The sequence below is a fragment of the Sinohyriopsis cumingii genome, chromosome 5 (assembly GCF_028554795.1).
Source record: "Sinohyriopsis cumingii isolate HCF-2022 chromosome 5, ASM2855479v2, whole genome shotgun sequence".
Taxonomy (NCBI): domain Eukaryota; kingdom Metazoa; phylum Mollusca; class Bivalvia; order Unionida; family Unionidae; genus Sinohyriopsis; species Sinohyriopsis cumingii.
In genome coordinates, this window is record NC_142965.1 from 46662853 (window position 1) to 46690842 (window position 27990).

Consider the following 27990-nt stretch of genomic DNA (forward strand, 5'->3'; position numbering starts at 1 on the left):
ACAGGCTGTCAGCTATAGTGTAACTAATCATCATCTTTAAAAAGATCACGTGGACGTCGGCATCAGTGGAAGCTGTGAGTGATGTTAAGTCAACAAAAGCCAGATTTACGATAGTATTTCGTAACGGAATGGAATAAGTTTGCTGCGAAAGTTAATGTAAAGGTAAGTGCTATTTCATCTTGGAATAATCGGATCAATTCAAACTCAAGTTTTGACACTTTATTAATTCTTATGTATATTGGTTTTATCAAAGTCGGATGAAGCAGTGGGCTATTGTCATCTTAACGAGGTCATCTATTTTTGGAGCTCTGACTAAAGCAATAGGCAAGTCAAAAACAAAATTTAAAAATATGACAAGGTGTAACATTTGCATGTCTTGGTATCATGATACTTGTGTTGGTATTAGCAGAACAGACCCAGTGTGATTCTGGCTATGTACTCTATGTAGAAAAATGCCTAAAGACCTTAGAACGATTCAGGCTTCGGCAAATGAAATGCATGCTTATACAACGGTCATTTTAAACCAAAATACAACTTTTGTCAAACAGAATGGAATCAAACTTTGCAAACATAAACGGCCAAATATCCAGCATCACAAAACGCATGGCTGTGTACGACAAATCAACCTCACTACAACTTGAAGAAATCAAACAGTAAAGACTTTATGCCAAACTTGAAACAGATAAGAAGACAGCTTTATTGTTGAACAAAACACAAATGTAATCGAATTGATAAAAACTAATAAAAATACCCAATGTCAGGTAATGAAACGGCCAACAGCCAGACCGACAGGAGTCAACAAAGAACTGATAAACCATCACGAGCTAATGATAGATACGAACACCCTCAAACAGATCAAAATCGACCTAGTCGTTCTCTTCCAAAACCAACAAAGACACTGATAATAGGATCATCTCTCCTGAAAGGTATCAACACCAGAGGACTTTCACGTGAGGTACATGTGAAGCCATACCCTGGTGCCACCATTGACAGTCTCAAAAGAGAACTGAACAAACTTGACCTAAATAATTACCATACGATTATTGTACAAGTAGGTGAAAATGATGCCGATAGAGATCTGGAAATAAACCAGTTTTAAGTCAAATACATGTCCCTCATCAACCAGTTGCTAGCCCAGGTAGACAATGTCGTTATATCTGGCCTTATTCCAAGACGTGACGTGGATATGACGCAATATGATGACATGCTCATAAATGTTAGCAGCTCCTTCATCTCTCAATTTGCTTGATTTGTTTATTGTGTAAAACCGGCTTGGTGTATAATTTTAAAAGTTTACTGATTGCGGCCACCACCATCACCAATTAACATAGAATAAAGGAACAGGAAAACAAGAGCAAATAAATAATACCAAGAAGAGGAAACGATTAGCAACCCGCCAAGCCGTGAACAAAGCAATTGCACAGAACAAAGGAACTGTCGAACAAAGGAACGATAGGAGCACGTAACAGAAAACAAAGGAACAAAGGATAGACTTGGAGCGGAGGAGCAGATTGGGCGTTAGGATAAAAACAAAAGATAAGTCATCATTCAATGCTATATGCAATTTAAGTAGAAGAATGCAAACTGGGTCCAAACAAATGGCTGTATTCAATCCAAACACGCAAATACACAAGCCACCAAACAACCCTATCAATAAATCAGTAAAAATAATGAATGTATCACAACTCCAAACATCACCAAAAAAGCATGTAAAACAAGCAAGATTAACGCAAGTCGTACCAACTATAGCAAACTCCAATTAAACCAACATCACACTGAGACCCCAAATTCTGATCACAAACACAGACCAAACAAATCACAAACCAGTAGACATAACTAACACACCCCCACCTCACAACAGAAACTACTAGAAATACAAAACTACACTCCAGGGAACAAAATAAAGATAATGCCAATACTATCGCCAATCCTCTTCACTAAAACGGAAAAACCAAACAAATGAAAATATAGGCACTACTATTCCAAACCTAACAAATGAATTTGACAATAACCTACTTACATTAAACTCCCCACAATTAGACCACAAAACCATAACCAGATTCCCACAATTCACCACAAATGAAATAACCAATTCTAGAAACATGCAAACAAATCAACAACAGGAAATCAAGCACAAAAAACAATACATCAAAACGTTAGGAAAGAAACTATACACTCAAGCCAAACTCCTGGACCATCTGGGATAATAACAGCAAGGGAACGACCAACCTATGGGAACAAATCCAATGAATTAGACACTACCAAACTACCCAGCAGCACTCCAGATACAAACAAAACTGTCACCCCAAATATCCCCAAACCTAACACACACCCCAACACAGAATTGATACAGGAAGTAATGACCCTAACAACAGGAACTCTAATACATGATCTCAATAGCATAATGAGAACCCTCAAAACTATTTTCACCATACTAGCTGATTGGACCACAAGACTAACAGATAAAGACAACGTCAAAAATGAATAGTACAAAAATAATAAAATCACCATCTGGCAATGGAACTGCAGAGGAATCTTTAAAAACCTATCAGAACTGCAGAACAAACTGAATAATACGGCCGTAAAACCAGACGTAATCTGCCTACAGGAAACCCTCATAACACAAGAACACGAACGCCTGCGCAAACTACAAGGCTATATCCAGGGAATCTTTAAAAACAGACCCATGGGCAGAAACGGGGTGGACTAGCAATTATGTTTATAGATACACCAAACTACTATGAAATAATAGAAGTACCCCCTAACATAAACATCAATAATAGCATCGAAATAAATACATACGAGCCAGGGGGTATCTTCTGCCCTACCAACCTAATCTCACTAAAGGCAATCACTAATAACAACAACAACAATCTAATTACCTGTGGCGACTTCAACGCACACGGTGAATTATGGGGAGGTATAAAGAAAGATCAAAGAGGGAAAATGGTTGATAAATTGATAACTGAGAACAATTTGGTCATATTAAATGACGGGTCGAACACTAGATTAAACCCTGAGGATGGCACTCTCTCAGCCATAGACCTAACCATCACTACCCCAAAAGTGGGTCAAATCACAAATTGGTGGGTGGATCAAGAAGATACGTTAGGAAGTGACCATTTCCCCATCACAACCAATATTCAAACAAAAACTCAACACATTCCAAACGAAACCCCACCTAAATGGAGGTACCAACATGCCGACTGGGACCAATTCAATTATTACTAGCTAGAGTAAATCCAGATAACTTAGAAAGACCAAGTATTGACATGTATTATGATAACATAACAGACACAGTTATAGCCGCAGCTAACCGATGCATCCCAAAGACAACTAATATCCAAAATAAATACCCTGTACCATGATGGACTAAACAGTGCACAATAGCACATAAAGACAAAAAAGAGCCTTACATAAATATAAACGCACCAAAAATTCTATCTACTTCCAGCAATATAGAGATAAAGAAAAAGCACTAAAACAAACTATACAAACTGCTAAAATTAATCTATGGCAAACCTTTTGCTCTAAACTGAGCCTAAAATCAAACTCAAAACAAATATGAGACAAGATAAAAGCCATAAAAGGGAAAGCAACTACCTCAGTCCCAAAAATTAAAAATGCCATAACAAATAAAGATAAGGCAGACCTCCTAGCAAAGCATTTTTCGAACATGAGTAGCAACAACAATCACACCAGAAACTTTCAAAAACACAAAAAACTAATGTAGGAAACCCAGCCTCAAATGTTTCAAGACCAAGAAATAAAAGAATCTCACCTAAATAGCGACATCACAGTACATGAATGGGAGATAGCCCTACGATCCAAAAAAGAACATCCCATGGTAAGGATCAGTTAGTTTACATTACCTACAAAAAACTACCTATCAATATAACAATAGCCATAATCAAACTCTTTAATAGGATATGGGATAAACGCCAACTACTCACCAAGTGGAAACAGGCCATAGTAATACCAATTCCCAAGCTAGGTACAGATCCCAACAACATAAATTCGTACCGACCCATCTCCCTTACAAACAATATTTGCAAAATTATGGAGACAATAATCGCAAATAGGTTAAAACACCACCTAGAAACCAATAACCTACTCTCCATAAATCAATGTGGCTTTCCGAACAAACGGTCCACCACTGACCAACTTCTCAGATTGGAAACAGACATCAAACTCGCTTTTAACGCACATAGGAAAACCGATCGCAACCTCATAGCGGTTTTTCTAGACCTAGAAAAAGCGTTCGACCTAGTATGGACCAATGAACTAATGGCCAACTTAAACCAATTTGGAATAACTGGACGCTTGTTCAACTGGATTGGCGATTTCCTTACAGACAGGAAAATTACCACAAGAATAGGCAACACCCATTCGGAAGAATTTTCACTTGAAAATGGAACACCGCAAGGCAGGGTAATAAGTACCCCACTATTTAACCTAATGGTAAACGACCTTGCCCTTAATGCAGCCTCCACAAAAATAAATTTATCACAATTTGCAGATGATAGTGGCATATGAAGGAATGGAAATCCTGCCAGTAACAGTAGTTAAAGAAAAGCAGAGCCTCGACGACATAGGGAGATGGGCGGACAAATGGGGTTTCAAAGTATCTCATGAAAAAACTGGCAATTATGTTCACCCCAAACGAAATAACAACCCAGTCTATCCAAACTCCTATATACAAAATCAATTAATCAAATACGTAACAGTAGTAAAAGTCCTAGGAATGTTCTTTGACAAGCACCTCACATGGAAACAGCACATTGAACAACTCACCCAGAATTGTAACAAAGATCTCAGTTTACTCATGAACAGGGACTGACTGGGGATCCAACCAGGAAACCCTCTTCACGATATATAAAACCCTAATTAGATCAAAACTGGACTACGGTTGCCAATCATATAACTCGGCTAAGCAACCTGTACTACAAAAACGTGACACTATCCAAGGAAAAGCCTTATTATTATGCACAGGAACACTCCCATCAACATCATTAGAAGAACTACGAACACTAAGAGGAGAATTACCCTTAAAATTACGTAGGCAAGAACTGTTCCTCCGATACTACATTCGATTAGATACCCACCCAGACAACCATCTCACCAAAATAGCTATAAATAAGTGTGAAGTTGTCTTCAAACCCAAAATCAAACCCACCGCACCAAGTGGCAAAGTAATCCTTGAACTAAGACAAAAGATACCTCTACTAAAAAAAACAGGTAATAGACAATACAGACCAGAACAAATCATTATGGTTACAAAAACCACCAAGGATTAACACTGAAGCTACCAAATTGGGCAATAAAGAAGGACAGGAAAACTTACTAAAACCTGTACAGGTAAACGAAATCAACCAAAAATACCCGGACTATGTTAAAATATATACCGATGGATCAAAAACAAACAACCCACCAAGAACAGCAGCAGCATTAGACATTACTGAATTCAATATACAAACGGGATCCAGATTACCTGACTAATGCTCCATTTACACCACTGAATTTTGGGCAATACTTGAATCACTACAATGGATCAAAGACAACCAAATACCTAAAGCAGTCATAATAAGCGATTCCCTAAGCGTTATCAAATCGATCCAAAATCACAATACACACTCTAGGGAACAATTCCTCGACAGAGCATGCCAATTGATCGACGATATCACTACAGCATATCAATTAGTCGAGCTCATGTGGATACCGTCGCACATTGGAATCTCTGGCCACGAAACAGTAGACAAAGTTGCACAAACCAAACTAGGAGATCAAAACTCTATCAAGCTTAACTATAGCTCTACAGAAGCACTAAGCTTCGCACAAACATATATAGAACAAACATGGCAAGATTTTTGGAACTCCTCCACAAAAAATTAAAAAGCACCATGAAACCCAAAAAACCGTAGATAGGAACATACAGCTACCCAATTGTACCTATTTAGAACAGAAAACCATAAACTGGATAATAACTGGAAAACCAAACTAGCAAGCAGTTTTGGAAGGTTCATAGGACCCAAACCAGCATCCATTAACTGCTTTAACTGCCACAACACCGAAGATCTACACCACGTATTCAATATATGACCAAAATATCAACCCGCTCGGAAAATATTTATCAAAAACCAAAAACGAGATTGGATCACCACACACATACCCAGAGTTACTTATGGACTGTAATAAAAATAAACAATCAGCATATAAAAATATAAATAAATTCATAGACTCAGCAGGAATTAGGAACAAAATATAATTACTATCCCCACAAAACCAAAAGACCCAGTAACTAGCTAAATAAATTTAGAAGCCACCACATAAAAACCCATAACATATCATTCAATTTTATAAAAAATATTAATAAATAATTCATTTACGATGCACCTATCAAAAACTAAGGAAACCGCAAAATCGGATGTCCTAGATGTCCTAAACGAACCGTGTAATCGGCTAGGACTCCGGTCTCGTGCTAAATAAAGTATAAATAACATTCAATCTCTAAAAACATTAATAAATAAATAACTTAAAGAGGTAATATCTAAAATCTTATAAATAACATAATGTAGGAAGCACATCTTAAACACCTCGACTAGTAATACCATAATAACCTTGAAAATCTCTCTTCATACATGATTTCTACTTAGAGCTTCTATAAACAGCATAGAACATCTCCCCCCCCCCTTTTTTTAAGAACATTTTGAAGAAGAAAAAAAATCGACAAAAAAGAAACACCAGGCAAATGCAAAGAAACCAGCGATGTAAAGCAAGCGGGAGCGTTCCCGAGCTCTCCTTTCTACTAATGACAGCCAACCATTCAACTGAAAGGACCTTTATGGACCCACAGATTGAGGCCAAACTATCAGGGCTTCTTGAATCCATAAAAGTCTGGGGGAGGTGGCACCATTCCCTTCCCCAGGAACAATTAGCAGGCTGCGATGCAGTCAGAAAAAGTGGCACATGCACAATTGTGCGCACGCCACTATAATTAAACTCAACAACAAGAAGATCCTTCAACCTGCCATAAGTATCAAACCATGACAGGTTTTTGCTAGCGTCGGGTCAGCTACCATCTACTTTCTTTCTCTCTGACCTGATCCACCTGAAAGATGTGGTTACAGTAAACCTATTGAACAATATACATAGTGTTACTCCTGTACTCAAAACAACACTTGCCAACATAATATACAGAGTACATGGCATGGTTATCGAGGCAGACTCGAACGTTATACAAGGCCTTGGAAAAGTGACATTAAGATCATACAATAGTACGCATATGACACACGTGGCGTACCTAACTATAATTATAACCATTAGGTATGTCCATCCAGGTACAATGATTATGATACATATACCTCAATCAATAATAAGTATCATGTTTTTGGAGATATTTGTTCCGACTGTCTCTCTGTCCAAAGTACAAATTCTAATTGTATATGCCAAGGTTATGAGGTCTCTCCCTCGGATTCGGGAATAACTAATAAAGCTGTCTTCATTCCTATAATGACTGAGAAAAATGTAAACTGTACATACTTTGGTCTGAAAATGAAAGGTTTGCAACTTATCAATATCAATATAAGACACATCTTACCAAAGATCAATGAACCAAGACTAACGATACAAAATGAACCCAACCTTGCAGTAATTGGACTATGCGAAACGTTTCTAGATTGTAATGTACCTGACAGTGCTATCTCTATTAGCAACTTTTCCGAGGAAAGACGAGATTGACCACAAGGCATAGAAGGAGGGAGAGTAATGTACGTTTCAAATAACTTAACATACAAGAGAAGAACAGATTTCGAAAATTCTACTATCGAATCAATATGGATCGAGTTAAGTTTCCTCAATAGTAAATCAATCTATATCTGCTCAGCATACCGACTCCCAAACTCCCTCTCCTCATGGACTGACGAATTTGAACATGAGTTAGAGGCTGCTTTATCTTCCAACAATGAAGTAATTATCATGGGAGACTTTAATATTGACCTCCTCTCTGATAATAACACTAAATGGCTAAATATGATACAACTAAACGACCTTACACAGGTAATATATGCTCCAACAAGAGTAACAGCCTGAACTTCTACTCTGATCGACCACATCTATACTACCCATCCAACCAATCTCTACGAGATAAACGTACCATGTTTCCCAATTAGTGATCACTATCCTATATGTGCAACTGGTAAGCAACAGAGCGCAAAGAAAAACTACTTACACTTCTACATGCAATACAGATGTTTCAAAATCTTTGCTGAAAATAAATTTATCACTGAACTATCACAAAACATTAACACAATATATTTCCCTAACATAAATCCAGATTATGACTTGCCTATCTGGAATCACTGTTTTCTTACTATCCTAAATAAACACGCCCCTATAGGCATTAAAAGAAGTAAACGATCAAAACAACCAGAATAGTATACTAATGAGATCGCAGAGGCACAACGCAAACGAAACTACTACCATAAATATAAAGACTTTACAAACTATCGTTTGTGGCGGAACAAAGTCAAAGCAATCATTGTAAAACACAAACGCTCCTTTTTCAAAGAAGCCATCACATCAAACGCCGATAATAGATCCATCTGCAATCACGAAATCTAACTTCAAAGAAACCTACGCCTCTAGCTCCATGTAAAATTTTAGTTGATGGTACTGATTACACTAATGAGCTCGATATTGCAAACCAGCTGAACCATTTTTTTTACTAATATCTCCCAAACGCTTGACAGGACTAATAATACAGAGCCTAATTTAGACAAACTTACTAAATTTGTGAATGAAAGGGCACCCAATCATGTTGATTTCAACATTCTCTTAATAACAATAAATGACACTTTAAATATTCAAAATAAACTTGACACAAACAAATCAGCTGGTCTCGATGGAATTCACCACAAAACTCTGAAAATGTCGGCTTTATCAATCTCAGAGTCGTTGAAAGAAATAATTAACTGTAGTATCACTTCCTGCAAATTCCCGGAATCATTGAAGTTAGCAAAAGTATTCGCAATTCCGAAGGGAAATGAAAAGAATGACCCATCCAACTATCGACCCATATCTGTTATATCCGTACTTTCAAACATTATTGAAAAACATGTCAGAAAGCCTATTTTCAGATATCTTGACAAGTACCAACTCCTCCATAGATCACAATCAGGTTTTCGAAAGAGTCATTCATGTCAGACTGCAATGACAAAACTTATAGACCAATGGCTACTAGCAGTAGAATCAGGCGAACTTACTGGGGCAATCTTCATTGATTTTAAAAAAGCATTCGATTTGGTTGACCATTCGGTGCTCATTAAACAACTTTCAGCCTACAAGTTTTCTCCAGACTCAGTTGCCTGGTTCACGTCCTATCTCACAGACAGACACCAGGTTGTTTGCATGGGTAAATATATATCGGAACCAAGTTATATCTTAAGTAGTGTTCCTCAAGGATCAATATTAGGGCCTCTTCTTTTTCTACTATATATCAATGACTTAGCCTTATATCAAGCGCACGCTAAGACAGATCTTTTCGCTGACGATTCTACATTGCATTTATCTGGTAAATCTCTAGACTCCATTAAAAATAAACGTCAAATAGACCTCAACAATATATCAATTTTGTGTGATCAAAACAAAATGCATATTAACATCTCTAAAACGAAATGTATGATAATTGGAACAAGGCAGCGTCTATCTACTAACATGGATTTACTTCTAACTCGAAATGGCTTAGACGTATCTATTGTCAAAAATCAAAAACTTCTTGGTATCTACATTGATCGTGCTGGAATACGCATATCGATCACCTATGTGCAATGGTAGTCAAAAGAATAACTCTGTTAAAATTACTTTCGAAATTTCTACCTCCACAATCACTTGAAATTTATTTTTCGGGTTATGTACTACCACTGATAGTTTACGGCTGTATCATATGAGGAAACACATCAAATTATAATCTGTCCAGAACTGATAGACTCCAGAAAAGGCAGCCCGAATAATACCGAAACTTCCTGTTATGACTCCCACAAATGTTTTGTTTTCATGTCTGCAATGGCTACCTATACAAAAACGTGTTAATTATTTTAAAGAAATCATGCCATACAAGTCTTTAAACGGTCTTTCTCCAGATTATATCTTTAACATAATTAAACTAAGATCATATATATATATATATATATATATATATATATATATATATATATATATATATATATATATATATATATATATATATATGTGTGTGTGTGTGTGTGTGTGTGTGTGTGTGTGTGTGCGACGATACCTGGTTATGTGCATGTTTTTTTGTGTGTTAAATAAAAAAATTAACATAGCCGATTACAAAAACTGAGGACAACATGGCAGATGAGTTAGCCATGACTAAATGTGTTATCCTCGTTAAAGATAGTTTATTATTATTATTATTATTATTATTATCCTTTACGTAGCGTTAAAATAACAACGTATGCAACAGTCAGCATGCACGCAGTAAAATTCGTCTACTGTAAGTTACATTTACTGACCAGCAGAGACACTTTATTTCCCTTTATCTCAAGTCAATTAAATTAGTTTCGTTCAACTAATATAATGGATATAATATTGTACCATTTTGCTTTGAGTCAGAAAATTTGTAGCTATTTGAGAGCTGGAAATATAAAACATAAAAGGATGCCACAGCCCTAGAAAATTAGAATTGGATTGCTGTACCCTAATACAATGGTGCTATAACATGGTACGAATCACAGTATTTTGAAAATAACGTGGAATAAATTATTTGCACAGGTAATGTATCATGATAACACTTGTTTCGTCCAGTAAAAGCTTCAACAGTAAACAATCGTTTAAGATTCTAACTGATTTAAATAGTAGACAGTCTTAATTCGTCTCATCAGTTTGTCTTTTTCATCAAATATCTGGCCTAAACGCGATAAACCTAATCAAAAGCACGTAATATGACGCAAAAATAAAAAGAATTAAATTGAGTGCTTAGCTGCCATTTTGAAAAGTTGAAAAAGAAAGAGGGTTTTAGTTATATGAAAATAAATTAAGACTAAATATTGTATATTACTTTGGTTAATATTATCATCGATGCAAAAGGAGTCATCTAATCTGAAATATTTATACCTGAGTCGAGGAATGTTAATAAAATGGCTTTTAAATATTAAAATGGGATGAAGACATGCATCTAATTTCACAAGTCTTATACGTCGACATAGACGAATCAACATTTCTTCTTTGTATCTTTCAGAAACTGCCGTTAATTTCATAGGTCATTTATCTCATACGTCATCTGGAGACTCACTGCTCTTCGTACCTTTCATAAACATTTGACGCAGGGGTATCCATTAGCGATTAGATTTTATCTCTTTCCGCTATGTTAGAAACTTTTAAAATAGCTTTAGTTAATATTTGAAAGTTATATACATATTTCTGTGTCTTTACAGATCTTAGAGTCTAATTTATTCATTCGAGAAATTCTGTTTAAACATATACCAGCATGAATGCCCAGACTGACCTTCTTCGTAAGTATTATTATTTATGCAACCGGTTGCTATTGTAACTAATTCTCATAGTTGCTATACTTTCTTGTAAGAATTTAGTATTAAGTATTTTGTCTTTATCATGGTTTCATTTAATCCATGCAAAGAATAAAAACAAATCAAGAAGAAGTAAAAAGAACACAAAAGAGGAAGAGAAAAATGTGACCACCTTTTTCTGATAATCAAATTGTATAGATGAATGCATAGTATCAAAAGAATCTTGCTGGGTTTAATAAAGACACTATAACAGTATTGCATTCACCCTTGATCTTTTATGCAATATGTTTCCATTGTGATTCTGAGTTATCATATCTGCTATGCGCTAGCTTTGTTAAACTTTTGATAAAAGATATCTTTTCATCTCTGGATTGTATCATTCGAGTCGCTTTTTTAACATAAAATGTGTGGGAAGTGCCTGTAGATAATTTCCTAAGTGATTCCCATCATGACGATGACGACTACGATGATGAGGAGGATGACTAATATTAAAATAAGACTAAAAGGTTCTAAAACTATTTAATAGTTTTCCTTCTTGTCTTTAAATACATGCATTTGTTTAATAGAAGCCGAAATGGAAGTGAGTCCCAGAGTACAGAATGCGATAGTGGTACATCACATACTTCAGGTGGTTAGTACAGTGGTTGCCATCATCATTTATGGAGCAGCATGCCAACCATTTTTTAAAATGCCATTGCCATTTCTCATTTTGGTAAGAAACTACTGTGAATGTAAGTCAAATGAATCGCCATATTTAACGATTATTATTATAGTGGTAGTAATACCAATAGTATTAGCAGTAGCACCAGTAGCAGCAGAATTACCTCCACATGTAGGACCACAGCAAAAACATTTTAGAGATCATGAATACGACGACAACAATAACACTACTACTGTTGCAGTTACCACTATTACTACAAATACTACTACTAATATTCCTAATGAGACAATTATGCTAATGCCACTACATCAAATACTACTACTACTGTTGATGCTACTACTACTGCTAGCACCACCACCACTACTTATACACGCACTTCAGTCTTCAACATCATAATATTACTGACAAACTTAAAACCACAACTATAGTAGTCAAAGTTATTCAATAGGGACTAAAGCAACAATATATGTAACTACTTTAGTCATCAACCCCGAGACACATATAAGTCAAAAGTATTAGTTATTGCCATTATAAATGTCATTTATTACCGTCATAAGAATCGTTAATTACCATCAGAAGTATTATTGGGTACACTGACACCCGTCCTAGCCTCTACCCCAATTATAAATTTAGCCCTCACGCAACCAAAACATGCCTAGCAATTTAAATTTTGTTCGCGGGTGTACAAACTCACAAGGGGGTAGAGTTTTGTACGGACGCTAGTGACCCAAAAAGGTTTCCAAAAATGATTAAAATTCCAACCCTTCATACTACTACGAGTAATAAAACATACTTACACTGTTGTGAATGTAGAAACGAAATTCCACACAGTGTACTTACTCAGGCAAGCCTGTATTAGCGATGAATGCACACTGCTAGCAGACCCAGACAAATGGATGTGCTTATATCAGCCTCTGCTCTGCTGTGTGTGGATTTTCTTCACAGTGTGTTATAGTCTCTATATTATGGTCATGCACACTGATACGTTTGTACTGGCAGAAAGAAATATATAGCTGAGGTGAGTCCAGTTGTGAATATGCTTGATTTGAAGAAGTGTATGCGGTGGCTTATATACAAATGTTGAGTGGGAGCGCAACATGATTCCAAAGGTATGCTGAAGGAATTGATTAAAATTTCAAACAGTGCCGTAAATATGCCAAATGAATGGAATGTTAAGAATGGAATCGATAAATTGAAATCGCTTCCTCTTTTGAATGTATCATACAGGTTCATTATAGAACGCATATGACTCAAACAATTCCCGAAACAAATACGAATTCTGTGGCAGAATATGTCATTATGAGTACTGTAAAATACACACGTAGATATAACGTGATGGCCTGAAATGTGGCATCGAGATCAAATCATGTAATCAATTATGTCAACCTTGTGGATCTGTTCGTGAAGTTTATTCAAATCAAAATCACAAACACTCGTCGCTGCCTAAACTCAAACAAATACGACAAGAGCATAAAAAAGTAATCAATAACAAGGACTGAAGCGATTGCAGTTTCTGATCCTGACAAAATACCTAAATAAAATTTGCCATCGATACAAGTTTTCAATTAAAAAGACGCTTCCGCCTCCCATCCGTATATATATATATATATATATATATATATATATATATATATATATATATATATATATATATATATATGTGTGTGTGTGTGTATACGGTATCTCAGCTAAAACAACTTGCAAGGCATCATGGAATATACATACCAACTCGTTAGAAAAAGGCTGCCGTACTTGAATTTAATTGAGATCAATATTTGTACTGAATCCACAATTACCACCACCACCTGCTACCACCACCACCTGCTACCATTGCGGCAGCAACAGCAGCAACGATGACAAATAAAATAACGGTACAGTAACTAAAATAATTTGCACGTGAACATGGTATCGGAATACCCAAGGTGCAAGAAAAACTGACATCGTTGCGGTAGTAGACAAGTCTATCATTTGCTATCGATGCTGCAACGGCAATGTTCATGCAAAACTAGAACAATCACAAGGGATCTATTAGCAAATATGATTTCCTACAATCGCAGTGGTGCTACAAACGTTTGGTCTTGCTGGGGCTAAAGCATACATTGTCCATAGGTACATCTAGTTATGCGAGTTAAGAGTGACATGCCATAATCATGAACCGAAAAGCAGCAGCGCCGTCAGTGATTTCGCAACTGTGCATTGGGTTGGAAGCATTGTTGTAAAATAAATCGAGATGGAATTGCTCACTGATATCGATCACCATCTGCTGTTCATCGAGTGATCACTTTGTGTTACAATATCCAAGGCGAGTTATAGATACGCTCGTGCCAACATCCCAAACGTAAACGGATATGACCCCACTAACCCATCAGTAACACCATTTTATCTAGATAGCAATTACCTTTAAGGTTGGACCTAGATGCAGCCACTTCCGGTTGGTGGATTTCAGTGGATCGGTCCTGCGCACATTGATCTATAAAAACAAACGCATGATCAAAAACATCAACACTGACCACGGATACGTTTTCGATATTGACTTGGAATATTTCGAGCATTTACATGAGGCACAGAACTGCTGTCATTGCCGGGTTTATGGTTTTCCTCTCCTTATCAATATGTGATATTAGGTGCACGTGCGAAATCTGCAGTTTTATTAGCAATTGGGTATGAGTGTAACCAAGATTTCACTGAGTGCTTGATGTTCGCCAGCAAACTTGGATGGCTCTGTATATTTAGATGAATACGGATCTAAGCAAAAAGGAAATCAATGAAATTGAAAAGAAAGAACTTTTTCAAGTTCAAGGTCAATGCTATGTTGGGAAAAACCATAGAGAATCAGTGCAAACAAATCTGAGTCGATCTTATTCGTGATGATAATGAGCAAGACATTTTTCGAAGACTCGTTGCTGATCCGGCCTTTGAGCCCAGAAAAAGCTTTGGTGGTGACTTACTGACGTTCACAGCAAAAATTAAAAACCTAAACTGACAAAACCAATTTTTGGTACAAGTTGGCTGGATTTGTCGAAGCTTTGTATGTACGAATTTTAGTGCGATAAGATCAAACCGCTTTTTTGGCATCGGGTAAAGATGCTGCACACCGACGGATGGTGTGAACAAGGACATGGTGAATGAGTTTGATACCAGCGTTCATCCGAAAGGACATCTATTATTTAGTGCTGCGAATGAAAGAGTGGTTAACAAGTTCAAAGATGAATGCCCGGGTAAACTGATTGAAGAGTATGTGGGACTGCAACACAAAATTTATTTGATTATGGACCGCAGAGCTCTGGCACGAACATCAAAGCCAACGGTGTTCCAGAGGTGATTGTGTAGAAAGATCTTAAACACGAACTATACTAGAATGTCTCCGGGACCGTTCTGAATTCGCACTGCACATATAATCTGATCCAAGAACCATCACATGGGGCTATACCGATGTACTAAAGTGAGTTTGTCCCCACTTGATAACAAACGATGGATACTCCCCGGTGGAATTCCTAGTTTCGCGTTTGATCATCATGTTATTGCGAGCTAACTTACAATTGATACTGGTTAATGACGCGTTGACACAAGTCCTGGTGACATTTCCGTATTTACTGAAACGACTTGCAATTCCTCTCGCACAAATTCTCGGCTAGGAGGTATTGCTCTACTCGGTGTCAGCCCCAAACGGTAACGGGTAGGTTCTCTTGGAGTATTATACCGTTTCAAGATCGCGAATACCTCGGGCCATACCGGGAAAGTAGCGAGACGTTGTTGTCAGACTTCTAACTCTCCAGGTGCATAAAGATAACGAACAAATCTATACCCCAGTGGTTGAAACGGTGCTGGCTGAGAAATTATTTTCTGAGTAACAGTAATTAATTTTGCCGAATCGCATTCGATGGTTTTATATCAGTCTTGCGTGTGACTTTATTATTCACTGCTGATATGATCAATAGAGTAGTGCTAACCATTCCTTGCCTTATAAACAATTCATGTGCTTACTGATGACCGAATAACCGTTCCTTAAGAGTGCGGTTAAATCGTTCCACAATAGGTTGATCACGATGTTCACTGACATGCCAGACACGTACTCGCACATGATGTTTGAACAGCGTCACATCCGCATATCTGAAAAAATACTGTGCCAGGATCCGCTTGAAACACTCGTGGCTATGTGAGTGGTCATCGTGCATAAATACGCTCTAGTGCATCTGCGATATTTGCAGAATCTTTTGACGTCAATGGTTCCACTTCTTTGTATCTGCTAACCACATCCACAACGGTGATCGTGGATTTCTTGGTACTTAATCGGCGTTGTTACACAATCATGTAAATTAGTCTTTTTAACCTCATTTGATGTTTCGGCATCGAACCAACCCCGTGAAATCTTTCTTAGTAAATAAATTTGCAACGGTGCTTGTTTGACCAACCATGTTAGAGTAATCACATGAGTGACCCCCATCTGCACTGGGCAACTGTTCCACGTCTCTTCCTCTCTCCAGTATCCACGCGGACTGTAGTATATTTTGGTCAATGTCCGTCTTTTGTGTACATTATTTGTTTCTTTTCTTTATATTAGCAGAATAATGCTTGTAATGAGTGCCACCAGGTGCAATCTTGGCTTTCATATCCCCTTTAACAAAACATCGTGCGATTCATTCTTCCAGTGTTGCCATAATCGCGTTGATGTCATGGATCAGACCCATATCGGGACGTTGACGTTCACAGATATCACTGGATGCTTAATACGCAACCGCGCAGCAACAGCACGACTTACAGGTGCTTCACCAGGCCTTGGTTAGTCATTAAAATCGAGTCGTAGATCAAGCCGCGTACCAGGACGACAATAATTGTATCATGAAGGTGTTTTGCACCCTGATATTTACTCCATGGCGTCCCTGGTAAGTTTGTCAATGCAGCCGTGATATCACACCCGCCAAAGTTTTTAAAAACTATAAACTTTTTGGCTCTACATCAAGTACAATTTCCAGTAATCACAGATCGCCCATTACGTGTTTGAACTCGAGTTTTTGGATTTCTGGTACTTGTTTTCGCGCGACATTGCACAGAATATGAATAAATAATTGTATAATACAGCAGAGGGGCAATCATTAAATGGCATCACGCAAAATAATTCCCTGATGGTCTAGGTGAGAGCAAAGACTTACCGTCATCGATATATCCGCACAATCAGTACCTAAACCATTAAAACATGGTGAACGAACCGTTTTTACAAACTCTTTCGTGCGCTAATCTTTGATCCTGGTGGATCTGGGAAAACACAACTTTTGCTGAGTATTGTTTTACGATGGTTTTTATGCGAGATGTACTTATAATGATGGTGCCACGAACGTGTAAATTTGGCATCGTCAGTCTGGATTCATCAACCGGCCCAGGCACTCACTGAGTCGCATACGTGGTAACATCTCAACATAGTTTCTATTTTGACTCGTATGGACATGCACCACCAGTTGAAATTGTTAATTATTTTTCCGTGGCACTGGTGGATAAAAACCTTTTTATTCAAATTTCCATTACAAATTCAGTTGAATGGTCCCATATGTGGTCATCTTGTCACTGAAGCGTTGTGTACACTGGAACTGTCACCAACATCGCAAACAATTTCTGATTTCACATTAATGTATGTTTGATATTACACAACAAAGTATATCAACACTTACAGACGTTATTCTGCTCGGCGACACCAGCTGATGTGGACATAAGCCGATTTGCCACTAAAGCGGACTTGTCTGAGTCTAATACTCGCGCTGTTGTTGGAGTCGATCAAAGTGAGCTTGTGATTTATGAAGACCAAAATGGCAAACTGAAAGCGTCAAACGCAGACGTTCAAGATATTATTCTCAAGTTAAAGATATAATTTATGTTTTAAAAAATCTGAATGACCTCACTGAAGACGGAGGAATCACGTTTATCAAAGATTGCTGACACAGCTAATTTTGAAATAATACAGTACGTGTAAGAAGACATTGCACATGAATTCGCACCACAACACGTAGTAAGGCTTTGGTCGCAAATATGGGAATATTAGTCAAAGAAGGAAATATTTGCTTATGGCCGACTATGTTTTGCTCCTGGTATGTATGCCTTTGATAGACCTAAGCCTCACACCTGAGGTGGGTGGTGCAATGCGCACTTATTAATAAATAATCGGTCAAATTGTAACTCTTATTCATCAACATCAGAAATCGTCAAGTATTTTCACCCAAATTCATTTGCAAAATTATTAGTTACTGGAGATCAAATTCAGTTACCAGCATAACACGTTCATCCAAAAAGTCATCTAAACGTCTTTTGGCGTTTGTGTTTAAGATTAGATTTTATCATTATTATATAAATAATGGAATCTGAACGTGGTGATGAATATGCAGAATTTACTACAAACCGGGTGATCGATCAACTGGCAGTGGATATTAACATCGATAACAATTTCGTTCCACTTATAGATGAATATCTGCTTGAAAATGGTGTTACCAGATCCTCGTATGAACTGTCATAAAATCTCGTCAAAGGTCAGATAGAAGTTGGTCGCTAGAATCACCCTGATGTACCACAACCAACTCAAGGCCAACTGCAGCAACATATGCTAAACATATCCAGGATTGTTTCTAAAATGATGATGTGGTATTAACCGATGTATCAACCTCAGATGCATTCCATGTTAATTATGTTACGCCACCATTGACTCTGGTAGCAGTGAAAGACAAACCTGGTCGACTGAAATTCAACAAGAACTCACTTGTTGCGGTAACAGTTATTGGACATACACCATCGTTAGATGTAAAAGGTGCTTTCGTAATCAGTGTGTTTGCAGGTGAAAAAGGTGAAAAACAATTAGATCGCACTATCGCAGAGGCGGATATTTTCTATAATTATATAATAGTTGTATCAGTAGAAAAGTTAGTTTGTAAAAAGGGCGTATGTATGCCGCGCCTGCGCGCAATGATAAAACCAGACAAGGTTTGCATGTCGTGCAATTAAATTGCGCGATTGTGTTATTAATAGAAGAACAATGACGGACTTTCATTCTTACCGACTGTCACGTTGCCTGGCGGCGATTCGGTAAGTCAAGAACAAAGGATTTGGTTAGAAGCTATGTATATATGTTAGACCCCGCGGCTATAGTGGTCCTGTTCGGAATTGTCACGAGAGACCAGCTTGTCAAAAATCACATGTGGACGTTGACAGCATTGTTTAAGAACAAAGGACCCTTATTGGCGTCGTAAACATCACCACGTTGATAGACGGCCACAGAATTGTCTGCTAAGTTGAATAGAACAGAGTAGAATCGATATCCAATCGGAATTGAGAGAGGGTGTGGTCAGCATTTCAACCCGAATTTAACTGACTACGGTAGACTAGAAACCCCCAGTCATTGTGAAACGTTGTGCTGAGGCGTTGTAGCAATAACTCCGAGAAGGCACTCGTGATTTGGCGGGAAAACTTAGGAAATTCTAAGGAAAGACAAAGTTTCGTGAAGGTCAGTGAGTTATTTGCTCGATTGTTGCAGAATATAACGATATTGTAATTATAATTATGTGCAGTATGTTTACTTCATTTCTAAAATCGTTAGTACGTATAAATTACCTTTATAGTGTTTAATTTATATGCGTATTTGAGAAATGAGCTATGATTATGTAAAGAATTATGTAGATCGCGAGCTCGTAGTTAGAATTAATATTGTCATTCGCTATTTGGTTATTTCGTAGTAAACTAGTGCATTTATTCATGTGATACTCGAGATTTTGCAACTGTTGAATTGAATTGTAACTTTAGAATTTAGGATTTTGACGCAATTATTGATGTCTATATGATAAGAAGTTGATACAGTGCTTTTATTAAAACGTTATTTACCAAACAGGAGCGTATGGGTATTTCGATGTTCATGAATGCGTGACCGAGCAATGTAATAGCCTTTATATGATGATTGAGTGTTGGTTTAGTGTGAGACGAGATGGCTAAGGAAATATGCTAACGTCCTTGTGATTTCACAGGAAGCTTGTAGGGGAGAGACGGAATAGAGACTAGTGGAGAAGTCGATTGTGAATCGAAGTCTATTCTGAGCAGAGTCAAGGAGGACTCGAGGAGGAGAAATTAGAAAAGGGGCAGTCAAGGAGAAAGAGTTAGGAGGGAAGTCGGACGGAGAGAAGGAATTGGCGGGATAGGAGAGATACAGATGAGTAGAAAACAAGGACAGGTGGAAAGGTGATCTCACACAAATCATAGGATGCAATAGGCTATCACTCGGTCGAGAAGGAGAAGAGTGATTGGGAATTATTATCATATGAATATCGAATTGTATTAAATTGTTATTCTTTTGAATTTCGCCTTTGTGTTCTCAATAATTTAACTGTCGGTAGTGCTGACTGGTGGCTCGGAGCTTTACCTCTCTATATCACTAATTTCACTTCCTACAACATCGAGCCTGGGTGGGACTTCCATAATAATTTAAATAATATATTGGGAGCGCCCCACCCCATCCCTACCAAGCTCCACACCGACGTGAAAAAATAATCGAAGCGGAACAACACCTGCAACAAGCAATTACCAAAAGAACCGTAAAATACAAACGCGCTTGTTTGTTCGAAGATACTATTGCAATCTTGCTGCGGCAGCAACTTCTAGTCTTGGTGTGACGAACACAACAGCCATTGTAGGTGCACCAATCGGTATTATTATAGGGAGTTATACTGATAGTATTGCCGGTGCTAGCAAATTAATTTCCATGCTTCGTCATTCTCGAATAAGAGTCTATTAATAATTGCTTGCGGCTGCACAGGACAGTATCAATACGATCAGTATATTGTCCTCGGAAGCAATCGAGGAAAAAATAATGAGTGCTAGAAATAGAAAATCACAGATAGTTACGAAAAAATAAGAAACAGCGCAGATTTACAAGCGATAAAGTCAAATGGAAAACCCAAGCCCAAGTATTGATCGAAACCTTATTAGCTGCTAATCAGCACAATCATTCATTTGCATAGCAGCTTGTATTGACTGCTACCATAGGCTTGTCTGATTATGTACTCTCCGTGGGATTTCGTCTCTACAATAACAACAGTGTAAGTATGTTTTATTACACATAGTATGAAGGGATGGAGTTTGGACCTCTCTTGGAAACCTTTTGGGGTCACTGATATCCATATGAGAATGTATCCTCGTGACTGGCTCATTCACGTATCGTGTCTGTTTGCACCCCCGCGGACAAAACTGAAATAGCTAAACATCTATCGATTGCTCTGGCTCTGTTATAGGGGAAGGGCGAGAAAGGATGTCATTGGACTCAAACGGTAACAAAAAGTGGTAAACCCAGCAGTTTCATGCTACCGTATGTATATGTATGTATGTATGTATGTATGTATGTATGTGTGTGTGTGTGTGTGTGTGTGTGTGCGTGCGTGCGTGCGTGCGTGCGTGCGTGTATGTATGTATGTATGTATAAGCTATTGTATGTATCGGTCAGGACTGTTTCAAAATTAAATCAGAAGCTGAGATGCAGTTCATAATATCAATGCGAAATCCTAGCAATCTTCATGTTTATCATTTTTATATTTCAGGCCATCTTCCCTACACTTTTGTTCATCATCTTCTGGATTTCATCGAAATGCAATTACAAGGACCTGCGCCTTATTCTAGTAAGTTGTCAGATGTTCTGAAAAACTTAGATAATATCAACAATTTCAACTTGTATGAATTGATCGCGTTTTCTACAGGCTGATTGGATGTAAACGGTCACGTGATGATGATCTGAACTATTTACCACATCGATAAATTCTGCTAACTACTTCTGGTTCACTGTTTCCAGGTCATTTTATCTGATGTTTGATTTAATCAACGCCTTAAACCATGTTCTGTTTAATTCTTATTTCATCTTTGAAAAAGAATCACTCATTCCAGCTTGATGGACAATTTCTTTTTGCTTTTTATCTATGTATGTTTTCATGCCACTTTTTCTAGAGCCATGGGAGCAGCGTCCAATATTTTATATATCCTCTCCATTTTTGACGTATCTTGCTCCTTGATCAAGAATTGACTGACCTGAGTCTCAGTGAGTGTTTGGCGGGTGGGTTAAACGCTGATATTGCTCGGTCTGACATCGAAGTTGGCGCTATTATACTTTCTGGACCTGATGTATATTTTTCTTTACTTCCATGTAAATTATTCATTAACCTTTAAGAAACATTTGGTTTCAGATATGCGAATTTTCCACAAACAAAACGATTTTTAAACTTTGACACACGAGCACAATATAAAAACCGAGATATTATTCTCTAATGCAAACCTAAAGAGAGAAGAAGAAAAAAAGATCAATTACATTTTACAGGATTAAAATCAACTTTAGATCTATCATAATGAACATACGCATTTTCAATCAAACCGATTCCGATTCCCGCCACATTCTCTCATGTGTATTTTCTCTTGAACAACATCAAGCGTGTGGCTTTCATGCAAGCTTCTGCTGTTATTGATATCACCGTTCAACTTAGACTACAATGTTAGCTCTAACACAAGGTGCTCGAGATATTAGGATTAATATATGTCGTTGTCATTGATAGAAATGATGACGATACATTCTCTTTTGTATGAGATTAACTGATTATTTGTAATTGAAATCCTTTCATTTCTAGTTTTTCCGCTTCACAGATATTATATACTTCTTGAAGAGGACCAGACATAATGCTTTTGCTAATGTAATCATTTTTTTTAAAAATTCAATGACTCAACGGGGACCATGCACTTAGCAATATAAATAATAATTTAGGTCTACATAATAATATCTCCGTTTGGCTCAGTGCACTAGTATTCACTGTTATGTTTTAAGCAACATCAAAGTAGAAACACAAAAAACCAACAAAGAGCCCAAGGAACAGTTGATGTAGCTAAATGTAAGGTACCGCGAAAAATGAATATTATTTTGTTTTGTTTTATTACCTACAAAACCTGATCTCATTCCAAAACGTTATGCATAATAATCGAACAATTTGAAATGAAGAATGGTACACATTGTAAGATAAACAACCACCACTCATCTCCCACATAATAGCATTGAAATTGTGTGCCGAGTCTGACTTTTTACTTGAATTTGTCTGCTTACAGTGCAATGGGCAATTCGGTATCAATATAAACAATTACTAAGAAGCGCATTAAACTTTTTAAGGTTAAGTTCGGTATTGGTTTAGGATTACACTTATGTAAATATTATTATGAATACTGTATAAAGGAAGGTATTTATTCAATGTGAATCAAATGATAGCATTAATTGAGGTGCATTTCGAAAGCTCCAAGTTTCAAATGCTTTTCCATCAGACGGGATTAATAACTTTGGGAATTCTGATAAACTGTCCCTACATAACTATGTCAAAACGGAGTAACGAGATAGATAGATAGATAGATAACAAGTTCCAAGAAAGTGAATGCCAGCAAGTTTAGTATAATAGAAAATATAATTTTCTTCCCTAAAATAAAAAGTAAAAAAGTAAAAGTATTGTCAGTATGGTGAATGAAATCATAAAGATTCCTAATTGTTGTGTCAGTTTCAGAAGTATGCAGTAATCTGTTTGGGTATCAGTGGTATTCCGAAAGATGTACTCTAATGTACTGATGTATCAACAGTACAGAAGAATCACTATGATATAATCCCAAATTGTCTTTAAAAGAATTCATAGTAATTCCATAAAAGCTATAAATCCAAATGTATTTTTAATGAATTTACAGTAATTCAGTAACAGCTATTAAACAAGCAAATGAATTGAAGTGAATTCACAGTACTTGATTACAGCTATTATTTCAAATAATCTGAATATTAAGAGCACTGTAATCAAAACGAATGATTATCTTGAATGAATCCTCACAAGATAAATGCATAACTTTCAAGATTAGTAATGCTACTTAGAATGCTACTTAGAATGCACAATCCTACGTAAACATTCTCATATATAACATTACTAAAACATAAATACGGTTCATCGCCTAATCTGAGTTTCTGTTTAAAGTTACGTGTAATATTTGATAATCACGTAATATAACTCTATGAGTAAGTGCATGCGTGTAAGAAACGAAATTGAAATTTAATTTAAACATTTGAATGGAGGTAGAGATGTAAAGTTGTCGTGTACATTAAGATGCGGTTGATGTAATGATTTGCTTATTACCCTATTTCTCTTGTGTATTTTATCTTATTATAGGTTCACTTTAACCCTTTCCTCAGCACGCTGTGGTTCCTTGCATTTTTAGCATTTTGCATCATATTCTCATTACTTCTTGCCGGAATATTTGCCATTATTACCGGCTTCCTGAGTCTCAGCTCGGCGATATTTGCGACATACGGAATCTGGAAATCAGCCCGAAAAATTGTTCTCAGTGCAAGACGTGCCAAATGCGAAGACAACGATGTACTTGGTAGCATCCCGTCGACCGTGGAGTCACCTGACACGTATACCAACACTAATGTCATACGACTGTCTCAAGCCGATTATATTCACGCAATATAGAGTAAGTGCTAATGATAATATTTCATTGGCAATGGATTAAATCTATGTGCTATCAGCCGCAATTCATGAAAATAAATTTTTGGGAGAGGGATTAAATAGTTAATCCATTTGATTAAAGTTTCTTTTTTCTAAAGTTACATCATAAAAAAATATAGTACACGATCCAAGAAAAGCTGTTGAGACATTAGAAGATGCAAGAAAAACTAGTTGAGACATTACAAGGTGTTTCAAAGAAGGAAATGTAAATTAAGAATTTGATTTAATATTTTACAAGATTGATTAGGTTCGTTATGGATGGCCATAGTGAAGTGAAGGTCTTTCATGCATACTGTCTAATCAGTTTTCAAGCTTTGTGACTTAAAGTATCATAAATGAAAATAAATTCTTATTATTACAAATAGTTATCAGCTGAATAACCAATAGCAGCAAAACAAACACGATAACTCAATTTTTAACATTATTGGCAAGTTACAAATCTTGTCAAAGCACACTAGAAGTGCGCATGGATACATAAGTAGTTCTGATCTAGAGTTATAAACGAATAACATTTAGTTTCTTGCGTTGCCTTATGCGATCTTACCCGATCTAAATATATGTCACACATACTTATTGAATGTTCCAATTATTAAGCTGTATGCAATCTTTGACTTCCAAAGTTTAGGTGGAAAATACTACAAGTTATATAAGCTGACAGACTTTAACATATGGCGGGTATAACTGAACGAACTATCGATCTTTTACAACTTGAAACATAGGATGTACTAATGTAATTTTCTCAAAATTTAGGAATGAAACACTTATATTTCGATAAAGTCAAAAATCCTTACCATTCAACCACCCAATGAATTTCATGAGGTAATTAAAGCCTCGTTCTCCGCCTCCCCCCCCAAAAAAAAAAAATAATAATTTTTTAAAAATAAAGCAAAACAAAAACAAATAATACATATACAAAAAAATAAATAACTGAAAATATTGTATGAGATGAAAGAGTGGACAAACATTTTAAAAACTGTAGTTTGCATTTGTTGCATATACAAGTGTCAGACAGAATGTATTTTTCACGGCATCATAGTTTAGAGTCAAATCAAACATTTAATTGGGTTAGGTACGATTAGTTTCAGAACACTACAAAGGACATGTTTAATTAAATGTAAAGCATTATTTTTCATTGCATCGTTTAATTTAACATCATTTGACGACACACTTTATGACTTAGAGTCAACCATCTTACTATAAGAAAACATAAAGCTCTCCTGTTAAATTTTTTATCTTCAAGCATCCTGGTATGTGTGCCTGTAAGGATATGTATGGGTTGTTGTATAAATTTCGATATTGTTTTCTATTGACGTAACGTCAGCGTTATTACCTAAATGTTTATAGTGCCAGTTAAACACCGTTTATATTCACAAGGAATTCACTGGCGATACCTTCAAGCAAATTGTTAAATTGCACGCTGAAAACATATTTAGTGAACTAGCACCAGAAAACAACGATCTACATTGAACTGAATGTGCTTTGTATGCTAATTTTTAATTAAATGTACCATTCCTGTTTACGAATATAGCATTCATTTTCGTACGACTAATGAGTGAGTGTTACAATCAGAGACACGTGTGTTAAAGATGTCGCAACAACAAAATTATTGACGTTTTCATTTCATCTTTTTAAGGAAAAGAGTTTTTCCTAGAAATAATAAACATTTTTCTCCATTTGTTTTTCTTCCGAATTAATACACCCTTCCTACATTCATTTCTCTAAGGAACGTTTGGCAATTTTAAAAAAATAAAATTTAGAGAAATTGTGTTAACAGAATCTTAGGCACCGAGTATATTTCCTGAAATGTTCTCATCCTGTTAGTTAATTAGGACCAAATAAACTAAAACGTTGGCAGGGACAAGTCATTCCATATATTATGGCTGAAAGATTATGACAAAGTAAATAAAAATGCTGACAGGGACAAGTCGTTCCATATATTATGGATGAAAGATTATGACAAAGTAAACAAAAATTCTGACAGGGACAAGTCGTTCGATATATTATGGCTGAAAAGAGCTGCATCATACAATTTCTATAATTCAAATGCCATTTTATTCTATAAACAGATTTGGATAGAAGGGAAGGTTACAGACAAACAAACCAATATTGCACTTAAAGACCATGCGGTAGTCTTAATCTATATCTCATTTTCATTCGAAACAGGATGAATCGTTATGAAGGCAATAATCTTAGAACACCGTTTAGGTATACTGTAAACACCTACTTGTTTGAGGTGTAATATTGAATTCCTAAAATGATATTACGCACGTGTTGTTGTTTATGTTATTTTAGTTTTGTTCATTCACTTGTATGTTTTCTCAAACACGAATTGTAATGCTTTAATGTTCTCTTCGTTTTGACCAATGTCTACAGAGATGATGGAATATAAAATAGCTCACTACGTGGCATAGAGGGAGCTGTAATCTCCTTTCAGGAATGAATGTAATGCTTTTAGGTAAAAGGTAGCATGAAGTAAATTTTTTAGAATTTTATCTAGAATTAAGTTGGTATTAGGTGTTACAGTTTTTCTTTCATTTTATAACTAAATTCAAAAGTTCTAAAATGAAAGCAACTGTAGTCAGTTGTTTCGTTCCCGTTCGGTCCCCAACCAATCAATATTTATATACAATCGAATACGTTTCTTCTCCCTGCCTTGTGGGTTTTTAAGAGAAAAGAAAAAATAACACACAGAGGTGTGAAGATTTAATAATAATAATAATGAAATAATAATATCTAAAATTGAAACATTGTATGTGATTTAAAAAATAATCCGTATTCGACAGGCAAAGCAAGAGATTTATTAATTGATTGGTACAAAGAGGCGAATTAACCCTGACAGATATACGGCTAATCATCAAAATACGTATTTACCTCAGCTGATTAATACACATATACTTTCTAATTAATACACATATACTTTCTAATTAATACACATTTTTTCTAATTAATACACATCTACTTTCTAAATGAAATCTTCTATTTCTATTTATATTGATACATTTGTTTTACATGCGCATTGTTTAAAAAAAATCATATTTGTACATTGATATATTTGTTTTACATGCACGTTATTTTTTTAAAACTATAATTTTACATATATATTTTTTGCATGCAAGTTTTGAAGACTCATATCTGTACATGATATATTTGCTTGTGACAAATCATTGTTCTGATATTTTCATTCACATTTTCGATATCACTGCAAAATACTCACTTTGCAATTCTTTTAGTAGATTAAAACATTTCATATCTGAGTCCC

The 27990-nt window shown here is 36.3% G+C and overlaps 1 protein-coding gene across 1 annotated transcript; it reads left to right on the plus strand.

Annotated features, from left to right (window-relative positions):
- LOC149799082 (uncharacterized) lies at positions 1 to 27985 on the plus strand. Its single transcript, XM_089958069.1, has 5 exons — positions 1 to 162; positions 11451 to 11528; positions 12110 to 12255; positions 21762 to 21839; positions 24390 to 27985. The coding sequence occupies exons 2-5, from the start codon at positions 11504 to 11506 to the stop codon at positions 24693 to 24695; spliced, it is 555 nt and encodes a 184-aa protein (XP_089814195.1). The 5' UTR covers positions 1 to 162; positions 11451 to 11503; the 3' UTR covers positions 24696 to 27985.
- The last annotated feature ends 5 nt before the right edge of the window (positions 27986 to 27990 follow it).

Bases quoted from the DNA above. Each gene is read 5' to 3' on its own strand.
- LOC149799082 (XM_089958069.1), top strand. From the start codon at position 11,504: ATGAATGCCCAGACTGACCTTCTTC. The intron at 11,529-12,109 runs GTAAGTATTATT...TTTGTTTAATAG, and splicing joins TGCCCAGACTGACCTTCTTC to AAGCCGAAATGGAAGTGAGT. The intron at 21,840-24,389 runs GTAAGTTGTCAG...ATCTTATTATAG, and splicing joins AGGACCTGCGCCTTATTCTA to GTTCACTTTAACCCTTTCCT.